The 25,229-nt window shown below is 29.4% G+C and overlaps 1 protein-coding gene across 1 annotated transcript in view; it reads right to left on the reverse strand.

Annotated features, from left to right (window-relative positions):
• The window catches only part of LOC147809925 (coatomer subunit gamma-1-like), a 104,529-nt gene that overhangs the window by 45,632 nt on the left and 33,668 nt on the right, over positions 1 to 25,229 (reverse strand). Inside the window, exons 4-8 of the mRNA XM_087164665.1 lie at positions 20,064 to 20,247; positions 17,358 to 17,487; positions 15,985 to 16,047; positions 13,064 to 13,164; positions 1,354 to 1,409 (exon numbers count right to left, since the gene is read on the reverse strand). Coding sequence (XP_087020791.1) covers positions 1,389 to 1,409; positions 13,064 to 13,164; positions 15,985 to 16,047; positions 17,358 to 17,394 — 222 coding nt within the window. The 5' untranslated portion in view covers positions 17,395 to 17,487; positions 20,064 to 20,247 and the 3' untranslated portion in view covers positions 1,354 to 1,388. The remainder of the gene's footprint in view (positions 1 to 1,353; positions 1,410 to 13,063; positions 13,165 to 15,984; positions 16,048 to 17,357; positions 17,488 to 20,063; positions 20,248 to 25,229) is intronic.

The following is a 25,229-nucleotide window of genomic DNA, read 5'->3' on the forward strand; positions in this document are numbered from 1 at the left end:
TTTAGAAACTTCAATTTTGAATTTCGCGCTCAAATGTTTTCCCATTATAGAAAATTATAGGAATAATCCAAAAACAAGGTAGGTACTTATTAAACGCTGCACTAGAGCTGCATAATGGGCTATTGGCGACGGTCTGGGAAACATCCCTGAGAATGATCCGAAGACGTGCCATCGCAATTTTGATCCCCTGCAGAGAGGGTGACTCCCCTGATTTGGTAGCTCAACGACCTGCACGTGAAGTCGTGCACTCTTCGGTAGAACAGTTTAACGAGAACCGGTACCGTGCCCCCTCAGTCCCTAAGCAGGCTGATCAAAGTGGTCACCTAGTGACCGCAGCCAGAGATGCTTGACTTCGGTGTTCTACTGGGACCCGTGTCTTTACGATCAGACCACTAAGGATTCCAAAAACAATCAAAGCTAAGTTTACCTTAATTTTTATACCAAGAAGCAGTAAGTTTCTATTTTACCTCTAAAACTCACCCATTAAAAAAATTGTCATCCCAATGAAAATTTTCACTACAACGAAAGTCGATTGTAGTAAACTTGTGATCCGAACTACAGTTCGTTCACCAGGAGTTGGCGCTTAGTTCTACCTCCTCGGATGGAGAGTTAATTTTCGGGTGGGAGTAAGAGGAGAAACATTACCGAGCTTGAAATTGAAACGAACCTTAAAGCGTGCCCAAACGCAAACATCGAATTCTTTTTCAGTCACTTAATTCGCTTTATCCTCTGCTATTATACGTTATTATTGTACTTTGCTATTATATCAAAAAGGTCAAACTATTCACTCGAAAGAGAGAAATATCATCAAATTTATGAAATATTAATGTGAAAAAAATGCACATAAAGATTGCGAAAGAAATATTTTTGTCATATTATCGCCAAATAGCAAACTTTTTCAGGTTTGTTTACAACCCTCTCCCAAAAAAAAAAAGCGAATTAGTATCGCCGGATACCACGCGAAGAAGGCGGAACCAAGTGCCAACTCCTGGAGTACAAACTATAAAAATAATGGGATTTTAGTGCCGCATGTTAACGATGCTCATAATTAGGGACAGAGTTAGAAATCTGAAGAGTGTAGGAACTGTCAGGGGGCTTACTTGTCGCACCTTTAAACCAAATTTACACATTATACAAATACAAGATGCATTTGAAATATTCATAACATATGTAAGTTATGCTATATTAGTAAATTTGAGCATGAAATAATTTCAATTTTCTTTATAAGACATCGCTCATAATCTTTCTGAAACTCTGCCCGAAAAAGTGAGCAAACCCCTTTCTGACTTTAGATGCTTTCGTTATAATTGAACGGTCCGAAAATATATTGAAGTTGTAGAGTATAATTCTTACCAGATCTATGATGAATCCCAAAATACTACTCTCCATTATAAAGACAACATCCTGTCCTATAAAATGCAAAGTAATCAATAAGATATGAATAAAATATCAGCCTTTTAAAATAATAATAAATTTGCAACACATATGAATATGTAGTCACTATTATTAAATTGTTCGAAGAAAAATTTCATTACAAAACTGCTATATGCGTTCAATTTTTTTCCATACCTCTGTCAATCTAAGTTAGCCCTCTAAACATAAGGATCAGTCGCCACCAGCCATAGGGAAACTGAATATATAAAATATGGCGATGGAACGAATGCCTGCCCCTGGAGCTTTTTTTCACCAAAATTGCGTCATGTGCTCCAAAACCAATGATTTCGACTTCTTGTAATAACGCGAGAGAGATGCTATTTTCTCCGAAATTTTCATTCCAAGCTATCTTGTTGGTTTTGTATCTAATTCAAAGTGCGTATACCAGAAAGCCTGCTGGGTGAAACTAAATGAATTTTAAAGCACAGGGAGCCATCTATGATCAAGAATGCGACTTCAGACACACACACGTCGAAGCCCGTTTGAAGGGTGGATCCATTCATACATCTACTGATCATAATTTTGACCTGAACCAGAGAACTATATTTCCAATTCAGTTCCTCTAGAAGTATGATTTGTTAAGGAAACATGGAGGATTCTGTGACCCGTCAGATTTAACGTGCACTAGTCACCATTTACTGTACGGGGAGCCTTTGGTGGTTAGGAATCGAATTCACGATCACTTGGACATGGGTTCAGGGCTCGAAAAAACTCAGAAATTTTACCCGTCCCCGAGGACGGCTTGTCCGATAATGTACCCGTCCTCCTTTGAAACTAACCCGTAGCTTCTAAATAAATAAAAATATAATTTTCTCTTATTTATTACTCTCCAATGATTTACAGGGGTTTCTGCACAGAAATCTGAAATCGGTTTTCCATTTAGGTAGATATTCATGATTGCGTTTAACGCTTTTTGCTTAAGACCAGTACGTATTGTGTTTTTTTGTAAGCTCATCGTTAGAAGTACAAATGCACAATCACAAGCAACTTTTCTTTTGTTTACCGATTACGTGAGCATGTGCATTTGGTCTGACGAAGGAATTAACGGGATTTCTAGATTAGAGGGTCATTTTAGAAGTGAGGCGCTAGACTCTTCCAAGATAATAAAATTTGAAAATGTGTCACGAACATTAACGGGAAAATGGCCGTCCACGCGGACGTCGGATTCGAGTAATTCGTTGTCCGCTGGGAATTTTTGACTGCCGAGGACGGGCGGTATTTCGAGCCCTAGTTCAACGCTCTATCAACTTCATTCGTAAACGTTACAAGATTACATAAAAAAAATTTAATGACGACTATTCTTTTTTTAATCCTCCCCACTTGCGGTAATACGAAAAAGCGAGATTTACAGTGATTAAGGTTTCTTTAGAGAATTATAAATTTTTTTTTATTAGAATTAAATTCTAAATTACTACTTTCAACGGCGATTTTATTCAAGCTCATTTTTTAGGTCTTATTTTTGATAAACTTTTTCTATCATCGCTTTTTTCTAAAATTTTTTACTTTTAAGTTTTGTTTTAAAAATTAAGAATTATTTTGTTCCATTTTTTCTTTTTCCTTAATTTTTTTATTATGTCTGTTTATATAATGACGCTGTTTTTTTAACTGTTTATACTAGAATTTTAATCTTTTATGGCTAGTTTTTCCTGAAATTGTGGTAATATGAAAAACTGAGATTCTTAGAATTGTTTTTTTTTCTTTTTTTTAATTCTTTACTTGTAATTTTTTGTTTCTATCTACTTCAATAAATGTAAACTTTTTTTTTAATCGTACTGTTTTTTAGTATGTTATGTAAGCTAACATGAAACGTTGATAATTTGCTCAAAAATGCTTAATAAATATAGACGAAAATCAAGTAAAGTATTTGCATATTCTTCTTACTTTTTTCCAGCCATTTAATAATTTCTATTAATTTAATTTACTTAATATTTAGGGAAAACTATGATAGTTTTTTCTCTCTTAATCGTTACAATTTTTTATAAGCGTTGATTGTCATAATTTGTTTTTTGTAAGACGTAGAATTCAGTTCATTTACGTCACACTGGAGCTGCCAATGGGCTATAGGCGACGGTCTGGGAAACATTTCCGAGGATGATCCGAAGACAAGCTATCACAATTTTGATCCTCTGCAGAGGAGATGGCACCCCCGCTTCGGTTGCCCAACGACCTGCACGCAAAGTCGAGCACTTTACGTTAGAACAGTTTAACGAGTACCAATACCGCACACCCTCGGTCCCTACGCAGACTGATTAAAGTGGTCAACCACCCACTTACTGACCGCCGCCAGTGATGCTTGACTTCGGTGTTCTACTGGGAACCAAGTCCTTACGATCAGTCCACTGCAGGACTCTAAGAACAATCAACGCAAAATTTACCTTAATTTTCACCTAGAAAACGCAAGTTTTAATTTCACCTCCAGAAATTACCTCATTGAACAAAATTGTCATCCCAACGGAAATTTTCATTATCCCATCAACCAAAATTAGGTTATAGAAAAAATAAGAGTAAGATAACTTTTGCTTTAAAATTTTGGAATAATGCTTTCAAATATCCATCCATTGTAGGAAATAGTTATCCTAACAGTCTTGTTAGCCCAACCAAAAATATAAAAAAATTATGGCCAAAATAAAGTTTAGCTAATTTACTACATAAAAACTATAAAATGTTGCCCAAAATTGTAGAAAATTGTTGGCACAACAAAAAATTTCAATATCCCACCTAGCCGGGATAACCTGGTTGGTAGGGCACTGGGTCCATGTCCAAAAGGTCGTGGGTTCAATCCCCACCTGCCGAAAACTCCCCATGTAGTAAATGGTGACTGACGCACGTTAAATCTGTCAAGTCACAAAATCCTCCATGTTCCCATAACAATTCAAAACCTCTGGGGGTACTGATCCAGGAGTTTCCTTGTCTTCTGGATTGGTTCAAAATTACATTGAACATTAGTAGTCTTAAACTTAAAATTGGGTTGGCTGTTCAACGACGGATGTCATATCCCACCCAGGAAAAAAACATGGCTAAAACAAGCTTTCACAACTTCTTAATCTAGAAAGAAATTTCGCCTCAAAACATAGGCTCACTTCACAAAATTGTTAGAGCATACGCTGCTTTAACAAAACTTATAACAAAACTAGCACTCCCACCAGGAAAACTTATGGCCAATACAAGTTTCTCAAAATCAATGGGTTTCAGATATGCGAAAATTCCCTGAAAAAATCACATGTCCTGCTCCTAGTGTTTAGACCTGGGGGGATGATACGAAAAACCCTGAAATCTGGAGTATATCTAGATGACAATCACCCCCGCACCTCATCTAGTTTAATCAATTGTCAACATTTCAACTGACGATAAATTCTACTTGGAGATGAATTACAATAACAAGACAAGAAAGTTTTGTTTTTCTTTGGCTATATTAAATACAATAAAATACTGTCATTTAGGGATATAATTATGTGAGCTGATGACAAAATTATATCTTTTCATTATTTTATTTTCTGGCTTTTAATTTCTTTTTAAAATTTATTTAATAATGTTTTCTTTCTTAAAACATATTTTTCTTCGCATTTTTATCTTTTAAACATCTATACATATGTATAAATAGCCCAATAAAGACAAAATGATAAAAAGAAAGAAAAAAACGGAAATTAAGAAAACTAATAAGTTTTATTTGCTGCGCATAAGCTGCAATTATATAGAACTCATAAAATAAGTTCAAAATATAGAGAAAACAGGGAAAATATTAAAGATTGATGAAAAGAGAAGAGGAGAAATTATTACAATAAAATATTTAAATATATATATATATATATATATTTAATAGCCGGAAAACAAAAAGGATATAGTCTCCTCATCAGCTCTCACAATTATATCCTAAAAAAGGAGGCTATTTGCTATTTTTGCGGACATAATCGTGTGAGCTGATGAAGCGATATCTTTATTCATTATTTTTTCTTCAAAAAATCAGTCAAATTAGGCGCGAGATTCGAAACAAATAGCTCATCCAATATTAATAAGACTCATAACCAATTCATTCCTATAAAATTTAGATTGAAAAATTTTTTTTAAAAATTTATTCCATTATTTTTTCTTCTTTACTTTTCATTAATCTTTAATATTTTCCATATTTTCTGTTCATTTTTAACTTATGTGCATAGATATATATTGTTCAGACACCCCATAGAAAATTCATACACACACCATCATTGCAGCAAAAAGGAATGTACAGTCCGCAAAAAAAAAAAACGAATCACCCTGAATAACTTTCGTTCTAATGATCGGATTTTCACGAACTAAGTGTCAATCTTAATGGTTTCTGGGGGTGACCTCAAATATGTTAATTAATTAGTGCTAACTATTAATTAAGTTACGAAATCAGACACAAAAACGTACTTTCTCTGAATAAACATATATTTTTTTTTACATATTTGGAATCTAGACACTTGAATTAGGGGGGGTAGACAAAATTTTTAAAAAATTGGGTCGTAAATTGGGCCGCAATAAAGGTTTATATATTTGGCGATAGTCCAGAGAACCGCCAAAAAAAGTCGCCTGCGCAAATAAATATTTTAAGATAACCCATTGACTAATTCAAAAGAGGAGTGCTTAGTTTTACTAGGTTGCTACGCAACCAAACTTTGATAGTAAAAAAATTGAAATAATGTTCAGTGATTGCTCGGAGAGGTTTAATTTATTGTTAATAGAAAATGTCTCGAAGTTTCTTGGCAATAAACAATTTTTTTAGGGGATTTCTGTCCAAAAAGCAAAAAAAAAAATTATTTTAATCTCCTTTGAAAAGTAAATTTGAATCGATTTATAAATTATTTATGATAGTTTTTAGAATTTAAATACATGAACTTTTTATCTGATATTATTTAGATTACACTGTTTTTACTATATTTATTCGAGGATTTTATACTAAAATCAAATGAGCATAACTTATTATAGCTATATACAAAATTTTAGGGATAATCATTTTTACAGCTTTAATCGAGTCTTCTAGGCAAGAAAGTTTGAAGGAAAAAAAAAAGTGCTTGAAAAATAAAATGTAAATTGTATAATAATTCTAATGCACATTCACAAGGTTTTCTATAATTTACGATATTTCTTTTTTCTATAACTCAAGGAATTGCTGAATGCTTAGTGGCATTTTAAAAAGATTGAAATATGCTATGTTTAAGAATAAGATATTGAAATAATATGTTGCATATTGTAGGATTCATTGTTTAAAAAATCGCTTCATTCTACTAGATATTTAGGTTACATCGTTTTCTTTGGATAAAGATGATTAGCAAATAGCATCCTCATGTTTCGATACATTCTGAAACTTATACGTTCACAAATTCACCATAAAATGTCGCACAGCATATTCTTCATTTACGATAAGCTACATTTACCACCAAATACTGCTACTATGGTTATTTTTGTTTTCTTATATATATCTGATGCTCTCTTTTTAAACAGAGCTCGTAAGATCCTTAAGAAACTGAAATGGGGGCACAAAAACTTAAAAGATAAAATATTTAATTTCATTAACTCAAAATATCTGGTGTCAAAATGTTAATTTTTAAGTTAAATATAACTTTTACAATATTGATGTTCGTACGTTTTTAAAGACCACATGAATCCTGATAAAATATTAAAATGCATATGTTTACTTTAACGAGTGTAAAATCCTTATCAAAATAATGATCAAGATCCAAATTTAAAGCAGTATAATTGACGATAAAAACTCAAATGGCTTCAAAACATATGAAGAGGGAAGTAAAAGCCGACATGTTTCGAGATTTCAAATATAATCGCCCATTCTCAAGACTTGTCAGGCTTGGATAACTTGTGACTTTTATTATTGGACGCTCAAAACATGTCTATTTTTATTATCATCTATTAATTTTTTAAATCAATGAAGTTTTTATATTTTCGATTCAGTTTCTTGGGATTATCCATTTAGTTACACAACATATATATTATTTCACTTGATATTAAAATAAGTTTTACATATGTTATAGGCACTGGTTCTTAGATTGAAAAAATAATAATTCACTACTTTGTAAAAAAATCAATGCAGTAAAAAAAAAGTGTTTTTTTTTTTTTTTGCTGCAAGCCTTAACATTTTAATTTAAGGTCATAAAAAATTCCGTTTACAATTGAAATTTCAAAAGTCGAATGTGAAAATGGAATGTCCCCTAGTACCAGGAATCGAAATTAAATAGTTACAAGGACAACTTTTTTAAAAAAAAGCGTTTCCGTCCTACTCGAAGTTGTTTGAAAAGGTATTTTTTATATATCGATTCCAAAGTTTATTCTACATATATTTCAGGGTATACTTTCGGAGTATTTCGATCGAGTTTAATTTTGCACACTTATTTGCTTAAAATTATTAAATAATTTACTTAAAATAAATTATTCAAGCTACATGATTTAATGCATTTATAGTATAATAATAAACGGAGCTTCCAGCGCATATCCTTAACCTTAATACCGCTATCATTAAATAAATGGAATAAGCTTAGATTAATAATAAAAGTTAATTTTTCCCTCGTTTTAATTTTCAAGGAATAATATGTTTCGATCAAACAGATTTCATTCTGAAAATAGCAAAATTATTGAGTAGGTCCCTTGGAGCAATATCATTCTTATCCTCTTTTGACGAAATGTAGGAAAAATTAGTTTTCACAGTTTCTGTAAAAAGTATGTTAGGCTACTTGCCACGTTTTTTTAAAATTTTTTTTTATTAAAATAAGTTCGGAAATTGTGTGTTTTCTATAGTACTTTTTTTAAAAATCAGATGCCTCTAAAATTGGCACAGCTTCGGAATCCTTACAAATTTCAATTTTTAATATTTCCTGCTTAACAAAATAAGGCATTTTCCTGATAATAAATTATACTACAATAATATCTTGGAAATCATGCTAAAGTAAAAAATTAAACAAAATAGTTTAGTATATTATCAGAAAAAAAATCTACTTGGTATCATAAAGAGTGAAAGATGTAATGAAATAATTAGTGAATCACACGTGGTCAGATAATTAAAAATTTAATTTCACAACCAAGATAGTAGGACGACATTTAAGATACTGAGATATTTTAAGACACTAAAAAAATTGGCTACGTATTCCACAGCTGTTCGGTATCTTTATCCTCTTTGTAGTGACTTATAAAACATCAGCACTATTTTAGATAATCTAAGTTGAAGTCACAAGAAACAAAACAAAAAAGACAATCAATAATTTATATTCTTTTTTCAAAAAAAAATAGTATGCTAAGTAAATAATCAGCTGTTTTGCCTTAAATAATTTTAAACAGCTAAATGTTTTTAATTTCTTAACAAGGTATTATTCTTAGCTAGCTGACAATAATTCCTTAAAAAAAAACTTGACTATAATTTAAAAAGAAAACCTAAATTAAAGAAAATCTAAATTAAAGTTCTAAAAACAGTTTTTAGTATATTAATGAAGAAATAATAAACGTAAAATGGTAAAGAATAAGATTTTTAAAACGTTAAAATTTAATTAAATAGTTGGTAAAATAGTTCTGCGATACACTTACAGAAATTTCTTTTAAGATTAGGATGATATAGGGTAAACCAACAAATGAAGGAGCATTTCATAGATATTTCTTAGAAATAAGATTTTAAACGTTTTAATTTAGATTGATTGGTAACAGTAGCTTACTACCTAACAATAGGAAGTCATCTAACAATGCATTTAGTTACCTGGTCTTTGAGTCTTCTCTGGAAAAAGTTTTGAATTTGTTAGTATCTGTTCAACGCCTTGTTTCTTTGACAAAATTATAAGGTCAGTGTTTGTTGTTATCCGTTTAAACTACAATTACTTGCATATAATAATGCTTTTTTTTCTCATTGTGAAAAAAAGAATTCAAAATATGGTCATTGAAGTTACGTTTTATTTATTTTAAACATCATAACATAAGCAAGTACTGAGATTAGGGGGTGTTTATTAACTAGATTACCGAACGATGAAAAACCAATGAATAAACAAGTGTTCCTTTACTGGGATTTTTTCAAGTTAATGAAAATAAATGAAAATTTGAATTTTCTTGTACCTTTTGTCATATTATAAATCAAAATTATGTTAAAAAAAAAACAACAACTTCTAACCAGTGAAGGAACAGGCGTGTTCCTTCACTGAGAATAGATTTCCCAGTGAATGAATAGTATGTGTGAAATATGATTTTACATGGATAATTAGTAGTTCAGCGACATAGAGGACTCCTAAAATTCAGTTAAATGCTGTATGAATAGTTACTATAACAATTTCATTTAAATATGCAAATTTAATTGCTAAATTTATTTAAAGAATTATAATAATAATTAATTTATTATTTATCTTTATAAATGTAGTGATTAGTTATTACATTATACCTTAGACACCTTAATAACTATGTTTATTAACTAAATATAACAACTAAATATAATAATAAAAGCTTGAATGGAAAATTTCTTTGCAGGATTTTGTGCCAGTAATTAGCTAAATTATTATCTTATTGCCGTCTTTAATGTCCTAACGGGAACTGGTAGGAAAAATCCATTTAAAGACAATTATCTAGGTGAAAAATGGACGAAGTTTTTTTTAAGGCCACATCCACCGATAACTCAGTGCAATGCGAAGATAATTTCAAAAGGCAAAACTTCCCTTAGAGAATAATATTCGAAATACTGGTTTTAAGAACTTCAGAAGAATCTTTAGGAGGGAAGTAGCCCTGGCTTCCTTTTATAAAGTGATTGCATTTACAATGCGAATGAAACAAGAGTTAAATACTGCCCTTAAACGGAAAAAATCTTCGGCCTTAAAAATTATAAGGATTTATATTCTAAAGTACCTAGGAAGGAAAAAGTACCTCCATTGGTAGTTTTTCCTTACAGAAGAATTCGTTGAGATATTACAGAATCAGTCCCTGCTACATATTTCATTGGAAAAAGCTATTCATGAAATGAAACGATGACCGCAGCAACATTTTACAAATGTATTGCAAATGTTTCTACCCATGGCTAATTAAAAATGCAATCAAATTCCATATTTTGCTTCTTCTGGATAGGTATGAATCTCATATCAATTTGATACTAAGCAAGTTTTGTTCCTCAAAACAAATTTTCTGGTTTAGTTTTCTACCTAATTCATGGAAATCTCTCGTTAGATCTTGAAAACAAAAGAATTGTAAAACAATATGTCTAGAAAATTTTACATCCATTTTTAAATAAGATTTGAGGCATCAACTGATGAAGTTAAAATGCTTTTATGAAATGCGTTATTTTTCCATTCGATGTAGAAAACGTTGACTGTAACAAATGCATGCAAAACAGACACCAAGAGTTAATGAGCAAGACAACTTATCAACAAAACACATGCTTTGAGAGTAACGATGCGCTATTTCTTCAGAAGCTTGAGAAGGAAATCTCACAAGTTATGTTGCAAATTTTTAAAGGAACATTGACAGAAAAGTTTAATCTCCCAAATATCCAATAGCCTGTGCTTTCTTCAATATTGAAGAATTTATTTCAAAAAGAACAATTGCATAGTCAAATTTTGGCTCTGAAGCTGAGACAACTAACATTAATAATGAAAGTATCTTGAAAACTGATTTTGAGATAAGTCCGCTTGAGGCATTGTTAGTTGCAAAAACAATTGGTTTTATATGTAACTACTAGATATAAGTCAATGAGAGATGGGTTTTACTCAAACTTCGAAACTCCTTTTTCTCATTTATTATCCAGTGAGGAATTCTGGAAAATCAAAAGAAATTTCGGAGATACATTTACATTGACCCAAAATTTGGAAAAAAGAGGAAGGTTAAATCAAAAGAAAAAGAAATAAATTACTCATGACGAAGAGAAAAAAAATACTTAAAAAGATTTTTAAAAAAAAGCTTAAAAAATATGGGGAAAAGAGTAAACAAAAAAATGATCGAATTATAATAATAATAAAAACATCATCGGATTACACAATGATAAACATTCATAATTTAGAACGGACTATTAAACTGTGAGAAAAAAATGAAAAACATTTTTTTAAAATTATGTATTCAAACATATTTTACTTTCCATTCCATGACTGAAAAAAAAAGTAATATTTTCCACATTAACTATGGTTATATGTCGTAATTCCAAGAAAAATATTGTTTTTTTATACATTTGTGTGGCCTATGGATTCCTAACGAGCATCAAACATTCTCAAAATTAAGTGTTCATTCACTGGAAAATTTAGTGTTTATTCACTGGTAAGAACTGTTCCTTCACTTGGTCATCTTACTACTTATTATTTAAACCACCAAAATCTTAAAACAATATTATGTAAGTTATCTAACTTTTTTTTACATAATTTGCATTTAATAACAAATATGTCGACACCATCATTTAGCTAAAATTACAAATTTTGAAATTTTTATGAATTTTTTTTAAAGGCAAGCTAAGCTTAAGTGTTTCTTAATTGTTTAGTTTACCCTATAAGATGTTGAGAAATTTGCGATGTTGTGAGAGATGTTTAAAAATGTTGACTACGTATTTTTATTAATATTTATAAAATATATATTCAAGAAATTGATAAATATATTATTCCAAATCTATGCATACGTATGTATATTATTGAAATTGTATCAGTTATTGAAAAAAAAAATAAGAAAAATAAAAAATAATCACATTAAATAAGCACAATCTGGTGTATTCTATCAGAAGCACGCTTTTTTTAAAACTAGACATTTGTTGAATAAAGTGTTTTTTATTCAAAATTCTTTACTAAATTGGAAATAAATTATTAAATGACTAAAAAAGAAACATCGTATTTCATAGTGTGAAAGAAATAAAAATAAAAAGATTAGCAAACGATTATTAGCGAAAAAAATATGAATGAAATTTTACGCTACGCGCGCGAAGTCAAGTTCCTCCCAAGTTTATCACATTTTAATATTAATCGCCCCAATCAGTTATTTCTTTATTGTCGCCAAATTATTTTTTTAAAAATAATTAATTTTAATTTTTCTCAGCTTCTAATAAATAAAAACAGTTGAAACTTTAGATTTTTCAATTGAAAAATATGTAGATTAATATGGTATAAAAAAATTCATACCTTATAATTCAATATTTTTTCATCCTCACTTTAATTAAATAATAAAAAATAATAAAAAATTATTAAAAATTATTTTTTGCATGAAGTTTGCTTTGGGTAAATGAGTTTTATGAGTGGGTGCAATTTTTTTTTGAATTGCTTCATTAGTTTTGAAAATATGACTGAAAACGCAAAAAGCGAAATTAACATTAAGGGGTACGAACTTTGAATCGCTCTCCTGACCAAACTATCGGGACCACATTTCCCAGATTGCGGCTACCCCCTATATTTTGAAGATAAGAAATCCAAATATGCAAAAAAAAAATGCATGTTTATTCAGAGAAAGTACGTTTTTGTGTCTGATTTCATAACTTAATTAATAGTTAGCACTAATTAATTAGCATATTTGAGGTCACCCCCAGGAACCATTAAGATTGACACTTAGTTCGTGAAAATCCGATCATTAGAACGAAAGTTATTCAGGGTGATTCGTTTTTTTTTTTGCGGACTGTACACAACTGTTATAGAGTCATTCCTTGAGCCATCGTTTTAAGATAAATAAGAATACTCACTACATATTCATCTTCATAGCCTTCTTCATCATCTTGTTCCCCACTATTTGGATCACAATCTTTAACTAAGTACTTTAGTGTGTTACTTAATGTTCCAAGTACTGAAAGACATTATAAGTTGCAATATAAGTACACAAAACAACTTGCTTTTTAACGCAAAATTAAAAACACTCAGGTAAATCGCTGATGGCAAAACTTCGATACTCTAAAAAAAGACTTTGTATAATCCAACTAATTTATCATCTGCCAATTCAATAACAAAAAACAACAATAATAAAAATTTAATAAATATCATTGTATAAACAAATATTTTCTGAGAAATATAAACCATTTTTGTTTTTAGAAGAGGGATTAAATGATGTATGAACTGAAAACTAACTTTTTGAAACAAAACACATTTTTTATACATCTCTGATGCAGTCAGGCACTTCCTGCACATTTGTGGAATAGTAAAGTGATTATATCGAATACTTCATAGTTCATTCACTATTTTCTTCAAGTTGATTACAGTAAACACTTGAAAACTACCTTTTGAACATGAAAAAAAGATTGAACATCGAATAAAGTTGAAAAGTCCAGACTCATAAAAGAATTTTAATAGTTAAAAAGTATGGAATTTTTTTTCTGCACTTGCACTTAGTGTATATTTTTAATCATACTCCACAAGAAAATTTTCCCCTTACTTATGAAATGAAAGTAACACAAAGCATTGAATGTATGAAATATGATACAATGCATTCAATAAAGGAGAAAATAAAAATTAAAAAATTGTTAAAATAAAATAAACGCCCATATAGGCGATAATACCAACTATTTTTTTATGGATTACAATATATGTAAAACTTAATGACAGAAGAATTAGAATTGGTCATGCTGCACCAAACACAAATGTAACAATCATCAAAACTAACTAAATATGACTAGGTCTAAGTCATGTGAACAGTACTTATTAATAAAAGGGACGCTCTAAGGTGCTGTCTTTTAAAGAAACACACAAGAGTAGAATAATTAAAATACCATATATCAAATTGTATATATCGAATTTTTGAACCCCTAAAATTTTACAAAAATCAGGGCCTCTATTTATACACCAGTAGTGAAGATGGACATTAATTGATGGACATTAATAGATATTCATTTCTTTCATAATATTTTTCTTACATATTAAAGTTTTCTTTTAAAAAACAATACTCATAACCAGAAAAAAACATGAAAAAAATTTTAAAAAAAATCAACATATTTTTTTCAAGAGTATTTTAAAAAAATAAAAAATGATGAAAATGTTTGTTTTAAACATACCATAAAGCTAGAAATTTTAAGATTCACGAACATCACATGCATTGGAATCAATAAGTTAGCAGTGTCCCACTCTGTAACGGTTTGAATTGAAAATTTTGGAGACTTGATATTTTTTAATGCTTTTTAAATTTCAAAAGCTTTTATCTTAGGTTTCGTTTTCCGCAAACGACATATTTTCCCAACATACCAGAAATTTGTAATCTTGTAAAAAAAAAAGAATTGTCTTTAGATGTTGTCACTTAGATGTTTGATAATTATTTTTAAAAATTATATATAAAATTAGAACAGAAATGTAAGCAATGTATTTAATATATGAAATAAGTTGCAATTAGAATTTCTTTTATATATGTTAACAGATTGCAATAATTAAGACTTACATGGACCTTTATGTGAATAAAAGATAAACAATTACAATTTTTGTAATTGCTAAAAGAAACCCAATATTTTTAACACGATAGTAAGAGTATACACGAACTTTAAATTTTAGTAATCATTTCTAAACTAGCTTTTTAAAAAAAAATTTTTTTTTACATCGTAAATCCAAGTGACGTTTCGATCCTTCTTTCGTCAGTTACAACTCTACCTATATCGTTAAATTTTTTAAAATCCCGAAACGTTTAATACAATTTTTTGTCTAGTCAGTTATCTATCGCATATTTGATTAATCATTTTTTGACGCGATTTACTTCTGTCGATTTCATCGATTATCTCTGGATTATTCGGCAGTTATAACAACGTATTTTCACAAAGTTTTAAAAATATTGAAATTTTTAATGTGATAATATTATTAATCCTGAAGTTGAATCACGCATTCAAATAATCTTATTTCACTACACTTTCTTTGTAAGCTTTATCGTTAAAATGACGGATTTTTTTCAAATAGTTATTTCTACGCTTTTCCACGTGATTTTAAATAATTGCTTTTTCACGAGTTTTTTCTGGTGTTATCGTAAATCTAAATGACTTTTAAGCAGTTATTACCACTTTTCAACGAGATTTCAAAAATGTCATTTTTTATTATTTCTCAAGTTTCAAATTGTCCATAGCATATATACCATAGCATACATATATCAATATACATTAAACAAAATCATGATAAATCAATTGGTTACCAGAAATGTTCCGTTAAAAAGTACAATAAAAACAGAAAAAATAAAAGTTAAACCCTTATAACGCTACATGGCGTGCGTCTTTTCATGTTGGCCGCTTAATCAGAGCTCCGATGCATCAAAGATAATAGCTGCTATACCGGTGCACTGGCATATGCTTTAAATTGAGCTTAGAAACCATGCACTCCAGACGCTCTAGAAAAACACAATTTTTATCTGGAAAACAAATTAGACAGCTATTTCCTACGAAGCAGTAGGCTGCCAAAATAAGCATCAAGCTGTATGCAGAATTATTAATTGTTATTGAAAAACAAATTAACTAACTTTTTCAGCATCACTTGCAGTGGAAATAATAATTCAATAAAGGAGAAGGGCACAAATGTCGGATTAACCGGAGAATGTTTCACATGCAGTATAAAATTTAAGGCACTTATACTGTGGCTTTATTTTTCTTGGAGCAAGACCTTTAAAAAATAGTGTTAAAATAAATAAAGATAAGGATAAATACATCACCTGCAAATATATCTTGACGTGAAACAGCAACTTTATCTTTGGACTTCCCAATGATGGGAACATCTGAAAATAACAAATCAACAATATCAAATAATCATACTTACATACACAGGATATCTGCAACATTTTAGACTTTCAAATTCATGGCTGTCCATGACTAATTGGAAGAGTTTTTCATGACTTAACCAAGTTACTATTTTCTCCGAAAAAAAAAGCAGCAATAAATTTAAAAAAGCATTACAATAACATTCTTTGAAATTATAGGTATAGCCAAAACTGTTATGCTCTGCATCTTCATATTTATAGATTTCAAATTTAATAAAACAGATAATTGAAAGTGTTGAAACAATAAAATAGCTGAAAAAAATATAAAAAGCAAATATATATATTTCTTTTTTTTCTGCAGAATTATATTCTAAAGATACTTTTCTTGTTCATCGGAAAGAAAGGACTCATAATTTTTCTGCTCTCATCTCGGAATAAAAAAAAATCGTCAATGACTGGCTTACTTCAGTTAGAATTTTGAATTGATAACATAAAAAAAGTAATAATAACAAGAATTCTGAAATCACAGAAGTTAAAAAGATAATTCGCTCTAGAAATGATGTTTTTTCTTTCATATTTTAAGGGGTAATTAAAAGCTCAACTCAAAAATCCTGAAAATTTCTCCAATTAAGTCATTAATTACATATTTCAAAAAATTAACGTCTTAATACGTTTAAATCATTGTTATTTTCAAAACATGAAATTCTAAATAAATTATATGCAGCATAATTTAAATGAATAAGTTTACTTTTATCTATAATCACATTTATTATTCTACCCGAAAGAATACTTACAAATGAAAGTGATGCCAATTATAAATTCGAGTTCTAATATTTCTAAATAAAACATAAATTTTTTTTATGCATAAATGTGATCAATAATTTCTTGAAACTTTTGAACCTTGGATTTCCGGAAACTTCAGGATCGCATTTATCGAAAAATCCGAAAATACGGATTTTTCCGGAGCACAATCATCTCTGTTTTTTTTTTTAAAAAAAAAAACGCCATAATTTTCAAAGAACATGATGAAAACATTTCATAATTTAATAAAATATGACTGTTTGTAGGGATTTTGTTACAAATTCAGATATTCACAGCACCATAAAAATTGGAGAAGGGTAGGGGTAAATTCCATTTCAAAAACTAGATTTTTTTGGTGACCAAAAACCATGACTTTAGATGATTTTTTGTAAAAAAATAGTTTCATGACAAATTTTGTTCAATAACGTACTTTATGAGTTTCCATGATTTCTCATGACTTTCCAGGTGCTCAGATACCCTGCATACACATAATAAATACACTTAAATTCCATTTGAAAGAAACTTACCAGCTCTCTTATCTTCTATCAAAGGTTGAGTAGCCATGGGCACACTTTTGATATCGAAGGGCAATTCTGAAGGTTCTAAATGTGTACTGATGCAAAGATTTTTCCAAACCAACTATAGCAATTGACAAACCTTAAAAAAAATGCGTTGATGAGAAATTAAAGGGAGCTATTGTAATCATGTGAAACATTTAAAGAGCAGAGTTGAAAATCTTAGACAGGGTAAAAATTAGCTGCCAGCTCTGCCCCTAGGTTAAAATATGCCTCATCATAGTTTCAGTTAATCTTAAGCTAACAAACTTTCCATCTCATTATGGTTTGTAGTGTAAATGCTAGTCTGTTCAAGTTATACAAGAGAGGTCGGGGGTTTGTATCACAGCTGAGGAGAAAGAATTTATCAACTATCATTTCGCAAGTGGATATTTTTTTACAATATTTTATTCAATTTATAAGTTATTTTTGAATTTAAATAATTTTTTTAAAAACTTAAAATTTATAAGAACAAAAAAAATGAATCGATGTTCAATATTTTTAATTAAAAACCTAAGGATTATATTTCTTTAAAAAAGTTGTAATAAATATGTTTTAATAACTAAATTTTTTTAAATTTATAATAAATTTAAGTTCTCATTAAACTTAATTATGAAAATCTAAACAAAACTATATTATCACGCTTGTTTAAAAAAGATAAAAAGGACTATTTATTACTTAACTATAATCCATTGAATTTCAAATAATCAGAATGCATTCGAAATAAATTTTGTATTTTTAATAGAATGATTTTCTAGTTATGTAATAAATAGTTTCCCTTTTTTTAAAAACTAGTCCAACATACTTTTGTCTACATTTTCATAATTAAATTTAATAAAAATTTAAATTATTTATTATAAAATTTAAAAAAATTCAGTTAGTTTATCAAAAAATTTTAGACGACAATTTAAAAAAAAAATCCACATATTAAATACTTAGTTTTTTTTTTGCTTTTGGAATTTTAAATTTTTTTTAAATAATTTAAATTAAAATATTATATAAACTGAATAAAATATACCAAATGGATCTCAGAACAGAAATCTAGAGATAAAAATCAAATGCCCATCTGAAACTTGACCCCCCCCCCCACAACTGCTGAAAGTGGATAGCCTAACCATTAAACTACAAATCCCCACATTGTTAGTTTAAATGAACTGAAACCTTAATGTGACTTATTTAACAGGGGAAGAACCAACAGTTAACTTTTACCCTATCTATTGCTTTCAACCATACTTTTGTATTTAAGATTAATTTCTTTTTAATAGAAACTGTACAGATGTGTACTTCATGTGTTAGTGAAAGAAGACAAACAGCATTTACGTGGATTTAGTAACATCAGCTTGAAACAATATAGCATTAGTAGGTAACTGTTCACATTAGAAACCATTTTTGGGAACCATCTTTAAACTAAACAATTGTGCTTTTTCAAAATATAACCTTGTATATTCAAATCTTTTTTCTCTAAACTATTGCTAATATAAATTTCAAAACTTTAAAAGGGTTTCCACTCAAATCTGGGAAGAAAAAAATTCTCTGTGCACATTGTAGGATGCGTAGCCAAATCTCCCATCAAAAAATAAGCATCTTTAAAGTACTTCTTTTAAGCACTCAAAAAATATTTTTAAGCACTATATGCAAAAGAATTTTCAAAGACTTTACATGATCATAATAACCAGTTTCTGACAAAGAACTCTTTTTTTGATTATATTAGCCACCATAAAAAGATTGAGAGATTTTTCATTTCATCAGAGGGTGGAAAATGACGCCTGAAATTGAGAATATCTTGAGAAAATGCAACAGAGTTGTACATGAGAGTGCAAGAATCTCAACTAATTCAGCTCAGTAGACGCACATGCAGACCCCCAAGTATTTCATCAAATATGTCATCATGATGGGTGCTATTATACGCTACGGACAAACAGCATGCCGAAACGAATTGTGGCTGAATGAATTGTGAAAACGTTGAATAGAACAATGTGAAAACCAAGCTTTTACATAATACGCAGCGAAAAGCAACATGGTAAAGAAGAAAAAAATCTTCGAGAAGGGAAAGTTAAGCACTTTTTAAAATTACCTCATGAAAAAAGCAGTTTTAATTGCTTTTAAAAAAACGAAAATCTTAAATAAGCACCTTTAAGAACTTTTAAAAAAACGCTATGCACCATGCATTATAGACAATATCATAAAAGGAAATGCAATTACTGTGCTCTTGTGTGAGCTATATTAGTCTTAACTATGCTAGTTTTAATTGCTGGAAAAACTAAGATAAAAAAAGGAACAGATGAACATATTTAAATAATGCTATAGTAAATGAAATAGTTTAGTATAGTTGGAATATCATCCTATCTCACAGATTATGCATTGAGTGGGTCACCATTTTGTCAGAGACGAAAAGAAACTAACTTCCCTGTATTTTCCAAAATTGTAGATAAAAAAATAAAATTCCCTGTTATTTCAGGTGATTTTAAAATTCCCTGTATTTCCCCTGTGAAGTGGAAACCCTGGATAATTAGGAAACTGTACATATTTACTATTTGGAAACCATTTCTGGCATAGTTGATTCTGCACTAAGAAATTAAGCTTTTCTTAAAACATCACTTCATACCTACTTCCACTAAACTATTGCAAATATAAATTTCAAAGCTTTATTTATAAATTAAATAAAGAAAAGAGATGTACCATTTAATATGAATTGGGAGTAAATTCCTTTTTGCTTCTGATTTAGGATATTTAAATAGTAGGTTGCTCTGTCTCTCACTTCATCATCACAATCCAGGAGGCTCCTCTGCAGAAAGAAGGACTAAAATATTTGGGAGAAACTCCTCACAGTGAGTGCCAAACTAAGCCAAGGAACTGACAGCAGCTGAAAAATAAATTGTATATACTTTCAAAACAATGATCAATCACATGAATGTAATACATACCTGACAACATTGAACAAATAAAATAACAGATATTTTACTATCGACATTTATTAGGCTACGAGTAAAGTTTTGATACATCATGCATAATCATGTAAGTCAAAAAGAGAGATTTAAAATTGAAAATAATATAAGAACTTGCATTTAGCAAAATGATATGTATATAAATCTTAATCTAAAGATGATTTTTTAAACCATTATTTATAAATTATTTTGTTAAACAGCCAATCCAATTTTAAGTTTACGGCTTCTAATGTTCAACTCTGTATCCTTGTCATTTTGAACCCAATCTAGAAGACATTGGAACTCCTAGATCAATCAAGAACTGGGCAAAATTTGCCTTCGTGGAGAACTTTTTGAAGGAACTAACCCGCATTTGCATTACATAGAGAGGAAAACCACAAAAACGTCCAACAATTAGCCTGACTACAAGGAGTACTTAAACCTTCTTAAACTATTAACACTCAACGTACTGCAGTGCTAGCAATAGCACTATCTGTTGAGGAATAAGAGAAGTATTTTTGCCATCAGCGGATATTTTATTGGGTAAAATTTTTTTAAAAAACTTTCAGAAAATACCGAGAAATTTTAGAATATATGGGTTTACAGGTTATAGTCGTAAAATACAGGAGTAAAGCAAAACACTTGGCAGGTATGGTAATAATAAAATTCGAAAATATCGTTTTGCTTCACAAGAGATAAGGGGCAGAGAGAACAAAAAACACAATTATTAAATAAGGTTGTTCATTCTTTTTTTCATTTCGAAAAGTTTATAAAAATAATTTTATGTTAAAGTTACAAATATTATTATGCTTTAATGTACATGGATAATGAATTTTTTTATATAGTTTCATGTTTTTTTTCTATTATTACAGTGTTCAACAATATATGAGGTCTTGTGATGAGCAAAATAATTCATAATTGTAATATCCCCCCCTTTTTTCTAAATTAAATTTATTGTATTACTTTTCTTTGTCGCCTGGACAGGATTTTCCTCTTGACGACGAATATATATTCTTTGTATTTATGTGTTTGTTTTTGTTCCCAATAAAGTTATATTAGTTTGTAAAAAAAAAAATATCAATATCTCAACCTAGCTACCATGCTCATAAATGAAACGAGTTGCAAACATTTAAATCTTTAATAAAAATGTCTAACATATGTAGTGTTAAACAATAATGTGATGGTTAGGTATCAAACACTTCATTCCACGATGATCTACACTTATTAATTTGCACTAATTATTTTGGTACTCTTTAATTCGTAGATAGACAAAACACGAATTTCCCTCACACTAGCAAAACAATGTTTGATAGGTTGACCATGGAGCCAAAGAAGATGTCTATTTTTCCTGAAGTCAATGAGTGTAGCAGTTTGCCAAACCAATAAGCAGACTCTGCAAACTACAAACTGGGTTGGAGATGAAAACTAGCAGTCACTGCTGGCTCAAACAATGTTCCTCTGTTTATGTTTTAGTGCAATTTTTATTTGTAAAGTAAAAAGTTTTTATCCTTAAACTTATCTTCCGTTTTAAACTTATCTTCCAGTTTAGTTTCTTGATTTTTATTTCACAGGTTAAAAAAATGTTTTGCTCAATTATTCTTAGCGATATTGATTTTTCTTCTTGTCGTGTTTAACAAATTATAAATTAAAATGATAATTAAATTTAACTATGCAATTACGTTTAAGGAAAAATTTCTACAGTTATGTCCCCAGTAGTAGAGACCCTCCAGCAGATGATTTTTCATCTAAGATTTCTTTATATTTTTTAAAAAGTAAATCGAGATGACTCCTTTTTAAAAAGATTACTTAATTTGAATAAAGAGCTGAATGGGGAGAATATCACAAAGAGCAACCACTAAATATTGTTTTAGCTAGAATTTTAAATTGATAAAATAAAAAATAACAAAAATTTTGAAATCACACAAATTTAAAAGATAAATTCACTCTAGAAATAATGTATTTTCTTTCATTTTTTGAAAGAACACCATAATTTTTAAAGAACAGGATAAAAACATTTTATATTTTAATAAGATATAACTATGAATGGGGATTTTGATACAAATTTAGATATTCGGAACTTCTTGAAATTGGAGGGGGAGGGGTGTAAATTCCCTTTTAAAAATAAGATTTTTCGGCGACCTAAATCCATTATTTTTTTTTAAAAGAAAAATAGTTAAAAATCACGACATTTCAGGACAAATTTGGTTCAATACTGAAATCCATGACTTTCAAGATTTTCCAGGTGCGCAGATACCCTGCTTAGAATAGCTTCCGATATTGAACTGAGTTTGAAGTGTTTAAGCTTTGTAATATCATTTCTATCTAGGTCCCTTATAGGCTTATAATGTTGGTTAAATATTGGGGTGTCTATAATTTTGAATATTGGTCCTAGATAGAAAGGAATCTTGTTTCAATAATGGAAGTCCTTCTAGGACCAATACTTAAAAATCCAGACATCCCAATGTTAAACCAACCCTCGGTGCATGTTCTTATTGAAGCAAATTTTAACCCAACTCTGAAGTGCAAAAGAAAAAAAAAATCAAAATTGAGTTATATTTGGCATCTTTGCATGATACGCTACATATTGCAACGAAATATTTTCAAAAATAAATTTTGTTTTTATCAATTTTCGAAAATTCTATTTTAGCGTTTATAGCAATACAAAGAAAAATAGTTGCGAAGCCACTTTTTACGTTGTTTTTTCAAATGTACTGCAAAACTGGGGCCAAATTAAAACTGATGCTTGAGTAACGTTTTGGCCATTACTTTTTATTGGCGAGGCGGCTAACCAAAGATTTTGGAGCAATGTTTTTTTAAAAATATTTTCTTCTAATTTTTTTTATTTTTACAAAAACTAACGTTCTTGAAATTAAAGTTTTTGATGCCAAATATAGGCTTACTGTTATGGGCTAACTTTGCGTTGTTAAACTTGAAATTTCCCTTGAAAAGTTTTGGATTTTTAGTTAACAAAAAATTTATTAAGAAACTGTTTTCGCTGCTCTCTTTAATTGAGTTATTTTATTTTATAACTGTCGAGGAACAGTCGACCCAGTTTTGGGGTTTACGACTACTAATGTTCAACTCCGTAGCCTTGAAATTTTGAGCCAATCCAGAAGACAAGGAAACTCCTGGATCAGTACCCCCAGATTTGTTATGGGAACATGGAGGACTTTGTGACTCAACAGATTTAACGGGCATCAGTCACCGTTTAATACACGGGGAGTCTTGGGTCGTTGGGGATCGAACTCTCTTGGATATGGGTCCAGTGCCCCACCAACAAAGCTATCCAGGCCTTCTAGTTTAGTTAATATTTTTTTAATAACTTTTTTTTGGTGGCGTAGGTATCAAAAAGTTTCATTAATTGTTTTCTACGATAGGCTAATATTTGAATGCCAAGTCCAATTTCCTGGTCAGAAATCAGCTGAACTTGTTTTTGGTCATAAATATATTTAGTGCCTGGGGTGCTAAATTTTTTAGCGTTTATTATAAAATCATTATTAATAATTTCAGTTTATGAATATGCGTCACCCACCTATTGCTAATTCGTAATAAACATTGCTAAAAGTAAATACCGTTCATTATTCATTGATGAAGATCTTAAAATCCTTTAACCATTTTCAACTTCAGATTATGCATCGAAGAATTGATGAAAATTAAAAAAGTCATCGGTGTAAAATGTTTCAACTTTGTTATTTGTACACGCTAAATAATTGCTAAAAAAAGTAAGAATCAGCCCATCACATTTTCTTGCTCATTGGAAATGATTTATACACTTATTTTACATTTTAATTTCCATCATAATTCAACTAAATGTTTAGTAACAAAATAAAAATCTGTAATATTTAAGTATAAAAAATAAACTATTTCTTAGTTTCGTGTCTCATATTACTACTTTCTTTAAAATTTAGCAATGACGCAGAATTTTTATTAAACACATTTTTCATAAAATTTTGTATTTATTTAGATCAAAATGAGTGAAAATATCATATTTAGCATTTTAACAATTTATGATTATGAAATACAGCATGAAATGTCGGATGGCTCATGTCCAAACAATTTTTCAAATTTTCGTTTCTTCGCAGTTATTCAGATCGAAGAGAAACAGTTATTCATCATTAAAATATAATTTTAAAATCAATTTTTGATAAATTTTTGAATATCAAGGATAAAAAATTTTAAACTACTTTTTCAGATTGTATTTTTTAGCACAAATATAATTCCGATAAAGTAAGAGATTTTTTTAGTAACCATTAGACTGATATGTTATAATTAAAAAATACCAAAATATATTTTTGCTTGTAATTAGATTGTCAGAAAAAAATGTATAAAAGGGAAACCAATGTTCTATCTGAGTCAAATGGTTAAACCTGATTGATTTTTTTTACTGCAAATTTTATTTCAGTTGATTTTAAAAATTAAAATAAAGAGGCACATTTTAAGATTTTTACACTTAAGATCCCTCACTAGATTAATGATCGCTGTTTTTTAGTAATTAGTATACGCTTTTCATTAATTTAACGCGCACGCGAGGGTGTTTTTCAAAATATTAATTCAATTATCTTTAGTGATTTTCTATAGGTTATATCACTCCAGAAATTTTTCATTGAATATAAAAAATGCGTTCAACAAAATTAAAGTTTATTGGAGAAGTAGTTTCAGAGAAAATGTTTGTGTTGCAGTTTGCAGTTTTGAGATGAAAAGAAAGCTAGCAAAAGAAACATGCATCAAAAGTTGACAAGTGGCATCAAAATCTTTTAAAAAATAAAAAAAAAAAAATATTTTCATTGCAAGTAGAACAAAACTAAATTTTTTTTAGAACCATGATTGATAAATAAAAGTTACTTGGACATCTTAATTTATGAAACAAGAGGAAATTTTTTTTCCAGAATTATGTTACTCCACATTCGACAGCTCATCTTAC

The sequence above is a fragment of the Parasteatoda tepidariorum genome, chromosome 5 (assembly GCF_982258835.1).
Source record: "Parasteatoda tepidariorum strain Cologne lab strain chromosome 5, Ptep-v5.0, whole genome shotgun sequence".
Lineage (NCBI taxonomy): Eukaryota > Metazoa > Arthropoda > Arachnida > Araneae > Theridiidae > Parasteatoda > Parasteatoda tepidariorum.